The 18,074-nt window shown below is 42.6% G+C and overlaps 1 protein-coding gene across 2 annotated transcripts in view; it reads right to left on the bottom strand.

Moving 5' to 3' along the window:
* Positions 1-18,074, bottom strand: part of COPG2 (COPI coat complex subunit gamma 2) — a 117,384-nt gene that overhangs the window by 39,030 nt on the left and 60,280 nt on the right. For both annotated transcript variants that reach the window (XM_047695711.1, XM_047695710.1), the window contains 9 exons: positions 16,869-17,057; positions 12,682-12,777; positions 12,121-12,364; positions 10,242-10,317; positions 9,309-9,412; positions 8,691-8,816; positions 7,519-7,581; positions 6,918-7,057; positions 5,853-6,024 (listed from right to left, as the gene is read on the bottom strand). In XM_047695711.1, coding sequence (XP_047551667.1) covers positions 5,853-6,024; positions 6,918-7,057; positions 7,519-7,581; positions 8,691-8,816; positions 9,309-9,412; positions 10,242-10,317; positions 12,121-12,364; positions 12,682-12,777; positions 16,869-17,057 — 1,210 coding nt within the window. The remainder of the gene's footprint in view (positions 1-5,852; positions 6,025-6,917; positions 7,058-7,518; positions 7,582-8,690; positions 8,817-9,308; positions 9,413-10,241; positions 10,318-12,120; positions 12,365-12,681; positions 12,778-16,868; positions 17,058-18,074) is intronic.

Raw genomic sequence — 18,074 nt, forward strand, 5'->3', positions numbered from 1 at the left:
GGGTGGCTGAAGGAACGTCAGGTGGCTCAGGTCACAGGACAGTCCCTGTGCCGCGTGTGCAGGGGAGACGCCAAGCAGGAGGGGTGCCGAGCCAGGGCCCTGGAGGGGGGACAGGGGAGCCGTCTGCAGGGGTGGGAGAGTGTGGGAGAGTAGAGGTGGTCTACAGGGCGACAAGAGTGACAAAGGACAGGTGATGGGGCCTGGCAGGGAGGGCAGGAGAGGCTGGTGAGAGGATCGGGGAGTGCGCTGTGCCGAGAGGGCGGCACGGAGCCCAGAGGGAGTGGATGTGGAGAGACCAGGAGCCGGGTCCCCCAAGTGGGGACAAGGGCATGAGGAAGCTGGTACAAGAGGAAGACCGTGGCCAGTGAGGACGGTGGGGGAGAGAGTGGAGGAGGCCAGCAGAGGAGGAGATGGGAGAGGTCGTGGCCCATTTAGAATGCTGGAGACAACCGTGTCAGTGCAGGGGATGGTGACAAGATGGAAGGTCAGAGAAATACCCAGAAAATGACCTATCAAATGGCGGCCCTGAGAAGGTAGAGGGTTTAGCATGATTTCAGCGTCAGAGGGCCTCAGTATGGCTCACTGGGGACGGAGAAGCTGGTCACCCAGGGTGCAGGAGGGCAGGCCAAGTAGGGAGCAGATGTCAAGGACAAGAGCTGGGACTCCCTCACGTGCCGGGCAGGCGGCAATGAAGTGGAGCAGAGCCCGTGTCTGAGCACAGTGATCCCGCACAGTGTGAAAAAGAGAGTGACAGTAGAGTCTGGGGCCGCCACGGCAGGGTGGTCGCGGGTGTGTCGCGGGAGTAGATGGGACAAGAAAGAGGCGGGTGGAGGAGTAGAGAAGCTCTGGTGGCTTCAAGGGCTCAGGTTTGATAAAAGGGCATCACGGAGAATGGCACAGTGCCGTGAAGAACTCCCCATCTGGGGACACGGGCAGCTCTGGGGACGAGAGGAAAGGCTTGTGTGGTATTGAGGCCAAAAGGCAGGAGCGTGCTAGGAAACAGAAGCAAGTGGGTGCTGTTGGATGTCCAGGCAAGTGCTCTGATGGGACGGTAGACAGTGCAGAGTATCTGCAGAGGGAGCGGCTGCCGGACAGCCAAGCAGAAAGCACGGTGGTCCCGGGCAGCCCAATGGACTCTGAAAGCACCGCTCCGAGCACTGGAAAATATGCATGTTGTTGACGGTGACACACTACTTACATATTTACTATCTTTCTAATGGAAATGAGGAGAGAAAACATGGGAAGAGAAGTGGTTAAAATGAAATTCAGTTGACCGTGTATTCACTAAATAATTCTTCGAATTACTTAGAAACATTCTAATGGTTATGCGCCCAGCGCTGCCTGCGAACTTGATCACCGTTAATGGGATAAAGGAAAATGGGAGAAATATATAAAATAAATTGTCGTAGGAAAACAGGTGTCTGCCTGCAAACTCTGTCAGATCATCACATGGAAGTGGGTAGGTCCAGGAGAATAATGTCCTATCATCTGGAGATAAATTCATGAAGTGAAGCCTGAAGGTGCTTCAGGCGCTCCTGGTGTCCAAAGATCAAGGCACGCGCGCCAGTCACAAGAGGAACTGTGAGTGACGAGAGTAGTCACTCGCAAGTGGAACCAAGCCTGGCTGCTGCAGACAAGCAGAGGGTTTTCTCTAGGGCCCAAAGAAGGGAAAAGAGGACATGAGTGGTATGCCACCTTTTGCTGCCTTCTGGAGAGACAGTGTCATGCAGGAAAGGCAGGGACAAAGATCCGTACACCGATGATGCTGTGACAAGGGAACATGTAATAGGACGGGAAGCGGGCAGGGAGTAAGCAGAGAAGGGAATGATAGAAATTTCAGTGTATGTGAGGGGAGCCAGGTGGGGGGCAAGAGGAGTGAGCAGGTGCATAAGGAGACTGGGAATCTTGGCCAATCTCATCGTGGGTCCGACTGGAGGAATACTAGCCAGACTGCCACCCATTCCGGTGACGGAGGCAGAGGAAGTGGTGGTTGAATAATAATGTTCTTTCTACCTGTCCTACTTTTTTAGTATTTGAATAAGAAAGTGGGATATGTGCTTATTAGCTTGGAAGGATGCAGAGTTTCATGAAGGGTCATGAAGAAGGATTCCAGTGAGTGGTTGGAGGTGGGTAAAAGTGAGAAACTCTGAGATGTATTTCAGTTCAGTGAAGCTGCTCATCCAGTGTGTCAGGAGTTAATATGAGTAATACCACACAGCAGACCATGGAATGGAGACTGTAGACCGGCAGGGGGCCTGGGCATGGCGGGGGTGGGGGGTTGGTTTTGGAGCCTGTCAGAATCCTGCAGTAGCTCAGGTGAGGATGGGGGTCAAGGACGTGCCGGCAGGAAGTTGAGCCCAGCAGCAGACAGGAGTTAGGAATTGTCACAGCATCCCTCATGACAGGGCGAGGCGCCTATACGTGTGCTGTTCAGTTCGATCTTAGGATGGATACTTTCCACTGCAGACTTTTTAAGTGAGTCATTTAAATGCGGTGAAGACGTCTGAGATGGGAAGTGTGATACGCTAAGGCCAGATGGTCCTATAATGCAAACAACAGAGGGGTCACATTGATTCGGAACAGGGAGTGGGACAAAAAGTTCAACAGGCAGGGGTCAGCGAGAGTAAAGGCTTGTAGGATGTCGCACATGTCATCCGTGAGTGCAGTAAAGCCGCAGGGGAAAGAAAGTTGCTGGGTGGGAAAGGACGCTAAGAAAGAAGGCTGCCTTGAAGGCTTTTCTAAACATTTTGGCAGAAAGGAGGAACAGCTGGAGGACAGAAGATGACCAGTAGGACTCACAGAATTGAGATCTGTGATACTGATAACTTTCCACACACCTCTGATCCTCGTGATCCTCACGATCTGAGGGAAGGACTTACAGGACCATCTTGGTGTTGGGTTTAGGTAAATCTTGTCAGATGGGGTTTAGATGTTTTGTACACATACATAGTAAGTGGGGAGAGAGAAAGGCTCAAGATATAGCAAAGATCAGGATAATTGCTAGGACAGCTCTCTGGAGGTTGGAGGGTGTGTGTCCTGTGAACTGTGATAGACTTGAAAGAAGAAAGAGAGGAAGTGGGTAGTTCCAGATGAAGCAATAACAACTTCCATTTATTGAGTATTTACTGTGTGTCTGGTGCCATGCTAATCATCTTATGAATTTCATTTCATCCTTGTAACAGTCCTAAAAGGTTTACAGAGAATTAATAATCTGTCTAAGTTACCCAGTCCATATGTAGCAGTCAAAATCCAGATCCCAATCTATCTCCCAAAAATCTATCTATCTCTGTCTATTATGCTATACAGTTTTTGAGTTGATAGAAATCGCAATCTGTGTAATTTCTTTTTCTCTTCTGTGGTTGTGTGAAAAATATACTTTTTGCAATTAGTAGAAGTGATGTATAGATCTTCAGGTGATTGGAAAAATTCATAGTATTTGCGGTGGGGAAAATGCAAAATGGTGGGGCGGGTGGTAGAAGACTCTTGTTACCATCTATGCCCTGGTATTTCACTTCTGTTCTCTGCACAGCAAAGACTCTGTCTGAATTGGCCATTGATTAAAAATGTGCGAATTTCTGACCAAACTAAAGAATAGAAAGGAGTTTCCTTTTAAGCAGGTATGTGATGGGTCAAATATAAATTGACTACTAACAATTGAGTTTTAAAGGTCCAAGTGTTGAGACAAAATTCCATTTCTTTTCTCCAAGATGCAAGGACAAGAGTTTATAACTCTAAACAAGAGTTTAACACCAATCAGCAAACCCCTTGAAAAGTTTAATAGGAAACAAAGAAAATTCTCCCAAGTGCCAAATTTTATAAATAAAATACTAACAAACCATCAAGCAAAAGAGTCCACAGCCAGCAGACCAAAGGTTGAAACCTCTGGGCTAATTTGTAAGATCTATGCTTTAAAAATAAATTAACTCTTTAGAAAGGAGGGGTGAGAAAACCTTCCCTATGCTTCTTCTCTTGGTAGAAATGTTTTCTCTTATTGTTGTGGTTGTTTTCTCCTGTACAATGTAATTTCTGTAATTTCGATATTGTTGTTTTCTGTATTTTGATATTGTAAACTTGTATTTCTTGTATTCTGTGAAGACCACTCCCTGGGGTGTGAGGCACCTGAGTTGTCTACTATCCAAGTGAGCCTGGGGAAATGGAAGGAGCTAGTATTCTCAGTTGGGAAGTTGGATTCTTCAGTGAGTTCAGCATTTCACTTCCCTTTAAAATTAAATTGCAAAGTAATGGCATCCCTTAAAAAAAGAGAAACCTTAGAAGTCCAATAAGGGGAGGAATTTTGAAAAAAGGAGAGGGGGCTATTGGAAAAAAGAAAAAAAAAAAAAAAAGATAAAACGCAGTTTCCCAGGATGATGGCGGAAGCCACAGGGCCATGTTAAGACTGGGCCCCCATACTGGTTTAGAACAAGGGTGAATAAAACTGGCTTGACTTCAGAGTACGGCCAGCTTCATTAGTGGCTGGTGGACATCCTTTAGACAAATGTCAGAGGGAAACGACCAGGAGAGAAAGTGAAGCCAAAAGGGGCTGGAGCTAGAGAAACTTCATAAAGGGATAAAGGAGGTGATTAAAAGTCAAAGTCAGATGGCCTGATGCTTGAAGGAGAAATACTGGAGGCCAGATAGGAAAGTGCCTTCCTACCCAGGGGGTTATGGATCCAGAGTGGCGGCAGAAGAGAAGAGCAGGTCCGCCGAGGGCCAGAAGGAACCACCTGGGATTCAGACCCAGCAATGGTGCCAACTTGAATCTACCTCGTGCTAGAGAGAGTAGCCTGGTCTATCGTCCAACAGAGGAGATTGGGCAGGGGCTCCCAGAACCAACAACTAAAAAGGGAGTTGGGAGAGGGGCTCAGAGAAGGCAGGTTAAGCCCCAGACAGAACTGAATGATGACCAGGGATAACTATTTACTAGTACTTTTACAATTTCTTGTAACTCTGTAACTTCTTTCCCAGTATTTGTGAATTTTGTTAACTTCTGTTTTCTCCTGTACCAGTAGTAAAAATTGTTTCTTCGTGTACTAGTAGTAAAAATTGTTTTTTTCCTGTACTAGTAATAAAAATGGTTTAAAACATAGATGTGATATGTGTGCTTATTTCTGTAAAAACTGGGTAACCGTGTCGAGATGTGGGGTGAATGTGGGAGAGAAGAATTCAGGCGGGAAAATGGGAAAAGAAATCAAGTACAATAAATACTTGACATTCACAGGAGGTCGGTCACAAGACCTCAAACCCCAGGTTTGTAGACACTGCTGGCCCTAGCAGTTGGCCCTCCTTCATAGGCCTCCCCGCCCCTCTCTCAAGACTGCACATGGGTCAAGGAGAGAATTACATCGCCCTTCTCAAATGTGGGTACACAGAAGTTGGCTAAGCCACTCATTAGGATGGGATGTACTCTCAGCCACCAGCCTTGTGCTACAGGACCCCAGAAGCAATTATTTTTAAATGTCATGGACCTACTAGATACGAAGTCCTTAGGCTGCCCCAGAAACAAACATCAAGGAGGAGGAGACCACGATCCTTCACAGGAGACATCAGGAATGTGAACCCTCTTCAGTGGTTACACTGTTCCACCAGGAAGCAGGAATTCCTTGTTGGCTACCACTGTATACATTTAGTTTTTAACATTAAACGTCCAGCGAATACTACTCAGAGACTTAGTTACAAAACTAGTATTTCTGCAGCACTAATGAGTTTTATAAATATAAATACACCGTCATTATCATTACATTTCATTCTGGAAAAGAACCATGTTCCCGAACCCCACACATGTGCCCAGACATTTAAGAGCTCAAGTTGTAATGCATTCCTACTCCTCTCTCTTCCCTCCTGGGGGTTAGTACCTGCGGTCGAGTCATCATCAGGCAGGCGAACCAGAGTGTAACATATTCCTGGCTGATTGTAAGCAAGGCTAGGGGCTGGGATGCAACACAGCACCTCGTAGGAATCCGACGGCTCTACCTGGACGGTCACCTTCTCCAGCAGCTGGTCGTTTAGGGTATTGGTGCAGTCAAACTGAAAAGTCAGCAGACAGAGAAGTGATGAAGGTGCACAGCTCCTAGAATGTTGGTCCTTCCCACCCATGACCCACGACTCCATTTCAGTTTGACTCAGTCAAACTGAAAAGTCAGCAGACAGAGAAGTGATGAAGGTGCACAGCTCCTAGAATGTTGGTCCTTCCCACCCATGACCCACGACTCCGTTCTGGAACCCACTAGCATTTTCCTCCCTCAACTATCCTGCACATCTCCTCCTAAGATTTTTCTTGAGGCAATAGGGATTGCCTTGAGTTCCTTTTGTTTCTTTTATTTATCAGTTCCTTCTCTTTCCTGAGATTGAGTTCTACCAAACGAGATGGTAGAAGTCTGGTAGCTAAGAATCAAACCAAAACCCAAGTTCTTGGAAGAACCCACTTAAGTTGCCCTGATGTTAAATGATGATTGTTTTTGAATAGGTTGTACATGCTGTTTTCTGACTTATTCACACATTTCGCTTTTATGTCCTTTTACATTTTAACCATCATATGAAGGCATTTCTATAGCTATGGAGTTAGGAACACCCCAGAAATGAGGCCAAGTTCCTCTTCTCAGTAGAAAGCAGCTAGAGGGGCGCCTGGGTGGCTCAGTGGGTTGAGCCTCTGCCTTTGGCTTGGGTCGTGATCTCAGGGTCCCGGGATCGAGCCCCGTATTGGGCTCTCTGCTCAGCAGGGACCCTGCTTCCCCTTCTCTCTCTGCCTGCCTCTCTGCCTACTTGTGATCTCTCTCTCTCTGTCAAATAAATAAATAAGAATCTTTAAAAAAAAAAAAAAAAAGAAAGAAAGCAGCTAGAATCATAAACTGAAGGGGAATCAACACTGTTCTCTGAGCTCCTGGAGATGTTATGGGAGCCGGTGATGGCACCTTCCTCACCTGGAACACGATGTGGTTGGTAAACATGTGCTTGATACAACGAACAAAATATTCCGTCTCTGCTTCTGTAAGTTGAATGGGCTCAGAAGACTTGAACAAGGGTCCCAGATCCATAAACTCGGGAATGGCAGCCAATTGTTCTTTTGAGAAAAAAGATGAGAAGGAAGAAAGCAACACGAGAGAGGAAAAGACATTACTCTGGGTGCCTAAAATGTTTTAAGTTTCCACTGTTTTACTCACAGTGGATGGCTCAACTATGTCCCCAAGCTTTAGTGAAATAATCTTCTAAGAGAGTTTATATACTGAATTCGTACAAGGGGGGGAAAAAAAGAAACTAAATCCCTAATTTTGTAGAATTTGAGTTCCCTGTTAACCAAGATACAGAGTAAGGACAATATTCCCAGTTAGTAAGTTAGCAGGTGGGAATTACCGTGGGCTCCAGGTAGCCCCAACAACTGTCACTTGGAACAATAGATACTCAGTCATACAAAGATTTCCTGCATTAACAATTAATCACTTCAAATAAAAGTAGTGTAGACTTCATTATATTTATAGTGCCTGGGATGCAAGACAATTACTTCTACACATCAAATCAACATACCTTGGAAAATGTCTTGCCTGGAAGGAGCCAACTTCTCTGGCTTAGTGGCCACAAGTGTAATTTCTACAAAGACAGATATGAGCAATCAAGTGAGTGTCCCTCCCACTATCACGCTAAAAATGCAGACAGAAAGAAAAGCGGGCAGAAACTTCTAGCAGAGACATAAAGAGCTATTCCTAAATCATAACCGGTAGACTCTTTGTCACCTTTTTTAGAGAGAAGTTCAACTTAAAGCGTATTTAGTGAATGTATTTTGTGAAATAAAGTGGCCCCCAAAATACAGAATCTGCTTTAAATGGACCAGGATGGAGAAAAAAAAAATTATTCTTAAAAGGAGGAACGATTTATAAAACAAATCTCATGATTCAAACAGGAAAAATTACTGGTATAGTATCAACAGAAGTACTGAAAGTTTTGAAGGTTAGCATAATATCTTTCATCCTCAATTTGAGCCACTAAACACTTTACTTCCTTCCTTCCTTTTTTTTTTTTTTTTTTTTGTTGTTGTTGTTGTTAGAGTTTTAAAGTTAGATATTCTTTGGGAATACTTTTCAGGATCCTGTTCTATATATTCTTTCACAACAAATCTCCAATAGCAAAATTAACTAAGACTTTACCAATTTCAGAAAAAAAATAAAACTAGGAGGTAACAGCACAATCACTGTTCTGAGACACACAGTGACCCACTAACTTCAAATGCTGTTAACACTCAGCATTAAAAGAAGAAAACATTCAGTCTGGGTCAGGCTTCCTAGTCTATGTGAAAACCAAGGGAAAACTTTTAATTTTTTTTTTTTAAGATTTATTTATTTGAGAGAGAGTGTGAGTGCACACATACATGCAAGTGCAGGAAGGGGCAGAGGGGAATCTTTCAAGCAGACTCCCCTCCCCCCACCCCAAGTGCAGAGCCAATGTGGGGCTTGATCTCGTGACCGTGAGATCATGACCTGAGCCAAAACCAAGAGTCATATGCTCAACTGACTGAGCCACACAGGTGCCCCAGGAAAGACTATTTAAATCTCTAATTAAGAAAATACGCCCATCTTAGTGCCATAAGATTTAGAAGTGACAATTAAACAAAAGAAGTATTTGAGAAAATGTGTTAACAGCGTATTCAACGGGTATGAAACTACTCACACACAGAAAAACTAAGAGTTAAGCGTTCCCATTACCTGCTTTCTGCTCAAAGACAGGGGCCACGGCAAGAGGAATAGACTTCATGTCAAAGGGTTTCTCTGAAGGCTCCAGTGTGTACCGGTGAAGGGCCTTCTCCAGCCCTGGCACCGAGACCGTGAGGCCTACGAAACAGAAATCTCGGCATTATCACAATCCCAGGATCCGGATAGGCCCAGATTTGTAATATTAACCTAAGCTTTCTGACGAGAGAGAAGAGTAAGACCATAGACTTTACAGCTGAAGTCATTCAAAATGAAGCTATTTTATAAAACTGCCTTGTAATTTTGCCCAAGGGAGCATGGGAGCAGAGCATAAAAATTTCCAACGGATTAGAAGTACCTTCCGGAAAAGAAAGCAACTTAGCCATGTGGGAATAATCCTAACATAAGAAAAAAAGGCAAACCCAACCAAGAGGGAGCTTGAAGAGAACCAGGAACAAGCCATGTTCTTTGGGCCCTTATATACTTGAGGTTCCCCTAAAAATGGAAGTGCATTCAAAGACAAAAAAAATCAAGCATTTTGCCTAATGAAGTCGGCTCGTATGCAAATAACGCTTCCAAGACCCCATCTGGGGCATAAAAGTGTGTTTGTCTCCATTCCTGGCTTTCACTGACCGTTGAAAATGTACGTAGCATTCAGCGCCATCTGCCTCTGCTGCAGCACATTCAGGTAGAAAGTAGCCCTGTCCCGAACCTCATCGTCCGTGTCCATCATACACCTGTCCAGGGGACACAGAAGGGGCATGTCACAGTACCCTAATAACTTCTAATCGCCTTCTTTACCACCACACTGCAAGGGCACAGTTGAGGCCCTCTGCTACCCCCTTTATAAAAGAGGTCCACGATGGCCAATGGTGGATCTTACAATCCCCATGAATTTCGGAGACTGTTCGAGATTGGTAAAGAAATAGGGTCATTATGAACCAGAAGCACTACGCAAGTAAGCGTTAGAATGATCAGGAAGGCTACGACAACATGAGCTAGCAGTTTGGCCTCTATTCTCGAATATGCAACCACATGGACCCCGGCAGACTTCGACTTCTTTATAATTACGAGACAGGAATATTCTGCTTTCCAAGGATCCTAACAAGCATTCAGAATCCAGGCAGTGTTACTACTCAAATGGCAATTTGTTTTAGTGAAACCAGCCAGCCTCTGGCTTGTAATTTTTCTGCTTCGATTATAAGATGTAATCACAGTATATTTGTGAAAGCAGGTCTTTTCCTCATCAAATAGGGAGTCATGGAAACCATGAAAAGCTGATTTTTCAACTCTCCACAGTGCATCACTTTGAAGTTGGCCCCTATTATGCAAATTGAGGCACACGCATTCAGATTACTTCCTCAAACTCAAACAACAGAAATTCAAAGTCAAAATTATGGCGTATACGGCACACACAAGATTACTAGAAAAGTAACAGAAATGCCGTTTGCCCTTGACTTATTCCATCAATTCTACTCTCAGGCCTCACAAAGCACTTGATATGAGGAAGTCTCTATTCAACCATATGGTGTTCTTCAAAAAAAAAAAAGACAGTGTCTTACTTACCTTTGTAAGAGTACTAGGATACTTGGGAGAAGATTCTCATTTTGAGCCCCAAATTTAGCCAAAGCACTCACAGCAGCTATAATGAAGCATAAAATAAAACAACGTAAGTGCTGTATTGGTTTTTCAAAAGTTAAGCAACAGTTATTAAAAAAAAATTAGTGTGTGTTTCTTGATTTTATTTCTTTGCTCCATGTAATAAGCATAACTAGAAATCTGCAGGCCCAAGAGAGCTATGAGTAGGAAAATTCTCCATGCACTGAGGAAAAAGCATCATATATATTTCTTACAGGAGCTCTCCTCCACTCTGACCACAACCCCTCGTATTCCACAGGGAGGTAATTCAGCTCTAACTCAAACAGCCAGCCCCAAGCATAATAAGAAACTCTATTATCAAATTCACTTCGTTTAGTCAAGATTTATGGCCCACCTAACTTGTGTCAGGAACTGAGCTAGGTGCTGGAGGTGGAAAGAGAAAAGCCACGGTTCCTGAGCTCTGGGAGTTGTACTCCAGTGGGGAAGACAGGCGAGGGAAGAGCTAAGGACAGGCAAGCAGAGGAAGCCCCAGGAAAGCGACACCCAGGATGCCGTGTGAGAGAGAAAGGGACTCGGAACTGCTGGAGAAGGAAGACTGAGGGGCTGAGCCTTGCTGGCTGCGCTAACGCTGGGAGGCCAAGCAGCGCTCGCCAGGGGGCCAAGGCAGGAGAGGAGCATGAGGGGCAGAGAGAGGGGGTCCACTCCTGGAACGGACACAGCCGAGTGAGGCTGAGGCAGAGGCTCTGCACTGGAGAGCAGACCGGGTAAGCAAGCGCCTCAGGATTCTCTGAAGTGGAGGGCAGCCCACAGCGGGACGGAGAGAATCCTGTCAGCGGGCAGAGGGGGCTCTGAAACAGCAGCACGGGCTTCCGTCTTCCCAGCGGAGTGGGTAAAGGTGAGGATTTGCCTTTGGGTTGAACCCGAAGTGCCGGAGACCGTGGATACGTGGGTTCAGGAAAGAGACACGGGACTGCGGTGTCCCCGCGCCCTGGTGGGGGGCTGAAGATGACCCCCCGGGAAGACAGCGTGTGTTGTATGACAGGCCCCCAAGGAAAACTAAGTATTTATGGAATGAAAGAGGGGCCCTATAAATCAGACAGGGAGAGATGCAAGGGGCGGGCTACTGTGGACACCACAGGGGGAAAGCGTTTCAAGATGGGTTTAGCCAAAAGTCCGTCAGGCTGAGTGAGAGGTGAACAAAAAGGTAAGAACGTCAGTGACTGACTTGCTTTTCCAACTAGCTTCTAAGTAATTTTTCTAAAATAGTAGCTTCAGAGGGCTTTTAAGGGAGAGAGCTAGATGATAGTGAGTTGAAGAAAAAATGGAGAATAAATTCATGGAGGCAGCTAGTAACCGCTGCTTCGAGTTTGCCTGACAGGGGAGGTCTAGTCAGTGAGCTAGTAAGAACGCATCAGAGGTGGGTTTGTATTTTTAACAAGAGAGATTTTCGCCTGTTCGTATGCTAAGGGGAGGAAGGAGAAGCAAAATAATTTTCTACCACCTGTGTAAAAAGTCACTTAAACACACACACAGACACAATTCATAGATGTTCATATCGACGGTGTGAGTAACTCTAACTCTGAAAAAAAAAACCAAAACATGCTGCCATCACCGTGTTCCCATCATACTGAAAGTCAAGGGTCATCTGTCTCTAAGGTAAGGCAGAAATCGGGGTGGAAACGGGAGTGCAGACGAAGAGCAGTGTGCCTGGCCTAAGTGTGCTCCGAGATCCTACCATCGAACAGACGTCGCAACTTCGTTTTCCAATGTCCTCACCACCCCCCTGAGTTAACAAGCATTTCCACAGATGAGCAGGTACATCGGTATCAGGGTTCCAGTGACTCACCAGCTCTGACAGCCTCATTCTCCAGTACGACCCTATTAAAAATAAAGCGGATATACTTGGAGGGGACAGGCGTTCTGGGGCCCTCTTTGCCCAGCAAGTGTAGAATCTTAGTAGCCAGAACAGTGTGTTCACAGTCCTCAATGAACTCACAAAGGTGGGCTAGACCTGCTTCTTTACCCTCGGGGTTCTCCTCCACAATGCTGATTATGCAGTCCACAATGGCCCGCTTATATTCAAAGCCTCCCTGGCAAAAGAGAAAACCGCCATTCATTCTGAGGACGCTTTTTGGAGAAATGCTTCTACTCCCAGGCTCAAGCTTCTAATAGTCAAATTTCATTTCCTTTCCCTTCTGAAAGAAACAAAAGTGTTTTTTTTTTTCCTCTCTCCAAGTGAGGAAACGGAAACAACAGCATGCCTAGTAATGATAAAACAGCAAGCAGAATTACGCATACCATTCTGGAGGCATGCCAAGGTGACAGAGCTGTTTTAAATACTGTCTGATATTTCATGGGAATCATAAAAATATGAGCAACTTTCTGTGATGAAAACATGTCTACCTACATCATCTCGGAGCATGTTGGAGAGGAAAGTCATCATGACACTGTGCTTTCGAGGGTATTTCTGGCAGAGAGCGCTAATTGCCTGCACAACCACCACCTGTGGAGAAACAAACACAGAAAGGACGTTCATCTTCACACCTTGAGCTACAAGGCATACTTTCCCTCTTATTCACTGCAAGCTAAGGTGGCACAACAGTTCTCTAGAGTGGTTCTTAATGAAAGACAGGCAAGGAGACCTCCCAGGAAAATAAAAAACAATGTAAAAATGAAGTTCATTCAAGAAACCCCATTCCTTTGCTCTAAGCCAATGATCACATAAAATTCTTAAAGTGAACAGTGAAGATAAAAAGCAAACAGAGGGGTGTCTGAGGGGTTTAGTTGGTTAAGCATCTGACTCCTGGTTTGGGCTCAGGCCATGACCTCAGTCATGAGATCAAGTCCCGCATCGGACTCTGTGTTCAGCTCAGGAGTCTACTTGAGATTCTCTCTCGTTCCCTCTCCCTCTGTCCCTTCCCTCTCTGCACACTTGCGCTCATGCTCTCTTCTCTAAAATAAACAGATTTTTTAAAAAAGCATAAATAGGCCAATAGCCATAGAACAAATAGAAAATTACCAGGGAACTACTTCACAAAATGGTTTCTAGAAAAATTTTACCACAATTTTGAAGACCACGATCAAGAAGTGAGAAGGGTATGAGATTTTCCCCTACTTCCAAGCTAACAAGTTAGTCTGTCACAAATTTCATGGATTGTGGTAGAGAAAACAAGACTTCTGGATCAGGAGGACAATTAAATACAGCAACAGCGTAGCTAGAACATCAGCATTTGGGGGCCAGTTTCCTCAGAGGACAATGTCAAAAGGGCCACAGTAGCTCTCATTACAGAAAAATCCTGAGGCATGGAACTCAAATATTTTCAAGAGGGTAGTAATGCTGTGGGACCTTTGTGCTGAAGGGAAACGTCTTTATTATCCTGGACAGTGAGCATGCTTGCTTTTTGCTCTAGGAAGAGCACTAGCTGTATCTTCTAGAGCTGTGTGGAAACCTGCCCTTTACTTTTAGAGAGAGACATTGTATCTTCTAAGGCTGGAAGAAAACTTGCACTATACAAAGGGAACATATACATGCGTAACTAGTTAGAAGATAAAATGAATACAACGATTTCTAACAGCAACAAACAAGAGAAAATAAGAAAAGCATTTTGAAAACATTCAAAACTAACAAAAATATTATAAAATATTCTTGAAAGGCAAAACCGTAGATTTGAACAAATTAAAAGTTATCCCTTGTTCTTGGATAGGATCTCTCAACATCATCGAGCTATCTTGATGTGATCCCAGTAAGAATGCCGATGATGAGATCTTTTATGAAGCTAGACAAGTTGATAATAAAATTTACGAAGGAAAAATAAACATGGAAGAACAGTCCTGGAAACAATGAAAACAGTCATGAGAGGGGGCTGAGAGATATTAATATGCCCTACAAAGTGTGTTTATTTAAAATAGTGTGTGATACTGATATAGGAATAAATGAACAACAGAACAGAATAGGAAGCCCAGGAACAGACCCACATAGATATGGAACTTCAGCAGATAATAAAGGTGGTATCTCAACTCACTGGGGCAAAGGCAGTCTTTTAAATAAAATGGGGGGGGGGGGCTGGATAATCACTGAAAATGGGTAAGATAAGCTCCATTTCTCATATATGATAATAAAACCCAATGTATCAGAGATCTAAATGAAAACATGGAACTATGCACCCACTGGAAGAAATCATATGTGAATCCCTATTCACTGAATCATCTTCTAAAATCTGAAGGGAAAGCTTTCTTTCCTTTTTTTTTTTTTTTTTTAGGAGTCAGGGGAAGGGCAGAGGGAGAGAGAAAACCCTCAGCATGGAGCTCTGTGTGGGGCTTGATCTAAAATCTAAAATCAAAGATCTAAGATCTAAGATCATGACCTGAGCACAAATCAAGAGCTGGACGTTTAGTCAACTGAGCCACTCAGGAGCCCCTGAAGGGAAAGCTTTCTATTACCCAAAAGTCAAATGCAACAAGATTGACAAATCTTACTACATAAAAAAAACAAACTTTTGCATAACTGAAGACATCATAAGAAAAGTCAAAAGACAAATGACAACCTGGGAGAAAATATCATAATATATTTCATATATAAAGAACTAATATCCCTAACATACAAGAAACTTGAAATAACTGAGGAAACAAAAGACCAAAATTCCTATAGAAAATGGAGAAAAGAGATGAACAAATGAGATTTGAAAAGAAATATTAGATGATCTTTAAAAATGTAAAAAGATGTTTAACTTCCCTCATAGGAGGAAAAATTCATTAAAACTACACTAAGATCACTTTCTCACCCGTCAGGCTGGCAAAACTTCAACACACAATACACTCTACTGGTGAGAGCACGGGGAAACTGGCATTCTTATATGTGTTGGTGGAATTTAGCATTCTCTACAAACAGACTACATATTGATTTACCCTTCAACCTAGCATATGAACTTCTAGAACTGACCCTGAGATACACCTTCAAAATTTTAAGAAAACATATGCATCAGATAATCTGTTGCAGCATTATTTGTAATTGCAAAATACTGAAAACTCTATAAATACCTAAGCATAGAAGATTCATTCAGTAAGCTGTACCACACAATGACCTTCATAAACTCCTAAGGTTCCCCAAGATTCAAAATGTCTACTTGAATATATAAGCTAAGTTTGTTTTTTAAAAGTCTAGATATAAGAGTATCTGGGTGACTCAGTCAGTTAAAAGCATCTGACTCTTTACTTTGGCTCGGGTCATGATCTCAGGGTCCTGAGATCGAGCCCTGCATCAGGCTCCGCACTGAGTGTATAGCCTGCTTAAAATTCTCTCTCCTGACCCCACTGCTCCCGTGTACTCTTAAAAAAAAAAAAAAAGGAAATAGTCTAGATATATAGTAGAAGAGAATAAATAGAGCCAGTTATACTTGATTGAGAAAAAAGAATGAAATAACAAAATCTTTCTACTTTACTTTTTTAACTGAAATTTATTTTATTGTTCTTTTGATCATCTCTGACACATTCTCACCAGTTCTATTCAACACTATAGTGGAAGTCCTAGTTATTTTAATAAGGAAAAAAAAAAAAGAAAGAAAGAAAGGGAAGGCATTTAGATTGGAAATGAAGAAGCAAAACTGTCTCTATTCATAAATAACATGATTATTTATACAGACAATCCTAACAAATGTGTAACAACTACTGGAACCAATAGGGGTATTTAGCAAGGATACCAAGTTATGAGAAAGCAAAAAAAAAAAAAAAAAAAAAAAAAAAAAAGTATTTTCATATACCACTAGCAAACAATAAAATAGAAATTTCAATAGGATACAAAAGCACAAAATATTTAGATATAAATTTAACAAAAGATGTGCAAGATCAATAGAGTAAATGCTATAAAACAGTGCTCAGAGAAATTAAAGAAGACCTAAATAAAGGGAGAGGTATACCATATTCATGAACTGGAAGAATACTGCAATGATGTCAGTTTCCCCCAGATTTATTTATAGATTCGACATAACTCCAATCATAATTCTAGCAGACTTTATTTTATGGAAATTATAAGCTGATCCTAAATTTTACATGGAAATGTAAGGACCTAAAATAGTAAAAAAGGGACAAAGTCGGAAGACCACACTGCTTTACATTTAAAAGGTACCATAAAGCTACATTAATCAATACAGTATGCTACTGGCATAGGATTGACAAACAGATCAACAGAATGTAATAAGGAAACAAGAATACACCTACTATTATATAGTTATCTGCTTTTCAGACAAAGATGCCAAAGCACTGCAATGGCGGGGGAAAGAAGATGTTTTCAATACATTATGCTGGAATGACTAGATGTTAGTGTGGGAAAAACCTTGAACTTGTCACACACAATACATAAATATCTAATTCAAATTGGATCATAGACCAAAATGTAAAAGCTGAACCCATAAAACATTTAGAAAACATAAGAAAATGTCTTGAAGGCCTGGAGGTAGACAAAGGCAATATAACAGTGAAAGAAATTAATAAATTAGACCTCATAACAATTTAACACTTTTGCTCACCCAAAGATACTGTTAAGAAAAGAAACAGGCAAGCCAGAGACTGGGAGAAACATGATCATATTTAAACTTTTACCTTGAACTCATCTGAGATTTCAGACACAAAAGAAGATATCTGCTTCATGAGCCTGTCCACACTGCTCTCACTCCCTGTTTTGAGGAGGGTAGTGATGGCCAGAGTAGCAATGCTTCTGTTTGAGTCTGTGATCAAGTTTTCTAAGTCCAGATTGCAGGCAGTAACAGCAGAAGGGTGCTTCATTGCCACCTTGTGGAAGGGCAAGAAAAATAAAGTAATAAGCAAACTGCTACTGAAGAAGACTGGAACTTTCAAAAACAAAGGAAGAGGAAAACAGAAATTTTAATCAATGTAAGCAGCTTTTAAAAATCTAAATAGGACAAAATAGGTCAAAAGTAATTGTTTTAAGAAGAATATTTCCAACTAATAAGGTATGATATATCATCTGATAAAGGCTTAACCTCCAGAGTCACAGTATAACAGCACTTTCTCCTCCTAGGTTTCTATAATCTTTATAACAATATCACAGTCTGTGCTGTGCTACAGTTGGCCCATTTCTCTTTATAGTACGTGTGTCCATGGGTATCTATTCCCCTAGATGTAAGGATCTCGGAGAACAGGACCTACCATGGTAAACACGGCTCAAAGACTGTTAATATCTTATCACTTCGAAAACATTTCTGTATTTGAGCAAACTCCAGCCAAACTGGACTGCTCACACTCTCTGAAACATGTCTGTCATTCTCCTGCTTCTTTGTTTTTGTCAAAATTGTTCACCTCTCCATCTCAATATTGGTACAGAATCCTTTACCCCAATTTAAAAAATCTGAAAACTCAGCGACGTATTAGCATCAAAATTTATTAATTTATTTAACAGGAAAATGTGACCCAAACTGATGTAAAATGAGTTAAATATGAATTTATTCTACATAGTGAGGAGAGTCCTATGTATAGCACAGAAATACTACTAAATCTTTAAAAAAGATTTTTAAATGAGAACATAAAATCTTCTCATTTTATGGGTGATTGGGTGGCTCAGTGGGTTAAGCCTCTGCCTTTGGCTCAGTCATGATCCCAGGGTCCTGGGATCAAGCCCCGCATCGGGCTCTCTGCTCAGTGGGGAGCCTGCTTCCCCCACCACCGCCTGCCTCTCTGCCTACTTGTGATTTCTCTCTCTGTCAAATAAATAAATAAAATCTTTTTAAAAATTAAAAATAAAAAATAAATATTAATGTTTTTAATGGTAGGGTACTGCTATAGGCTTAA

The sequence above is a fragment of the Lutra lutra genome, chromosome 11 (genome assembly GCF_902655055.1).
Source record: "Lutra lutra chromosome 11, mLutLut1.2, whole genome shotgun sequence".
Classification (NCBI taxonomy): domain Eukaryota; kingdom Metazoa; phylum Chordata; class Mammalia; order Carnivora; family Mustelidae; genus Lutra; species Lutra lutra.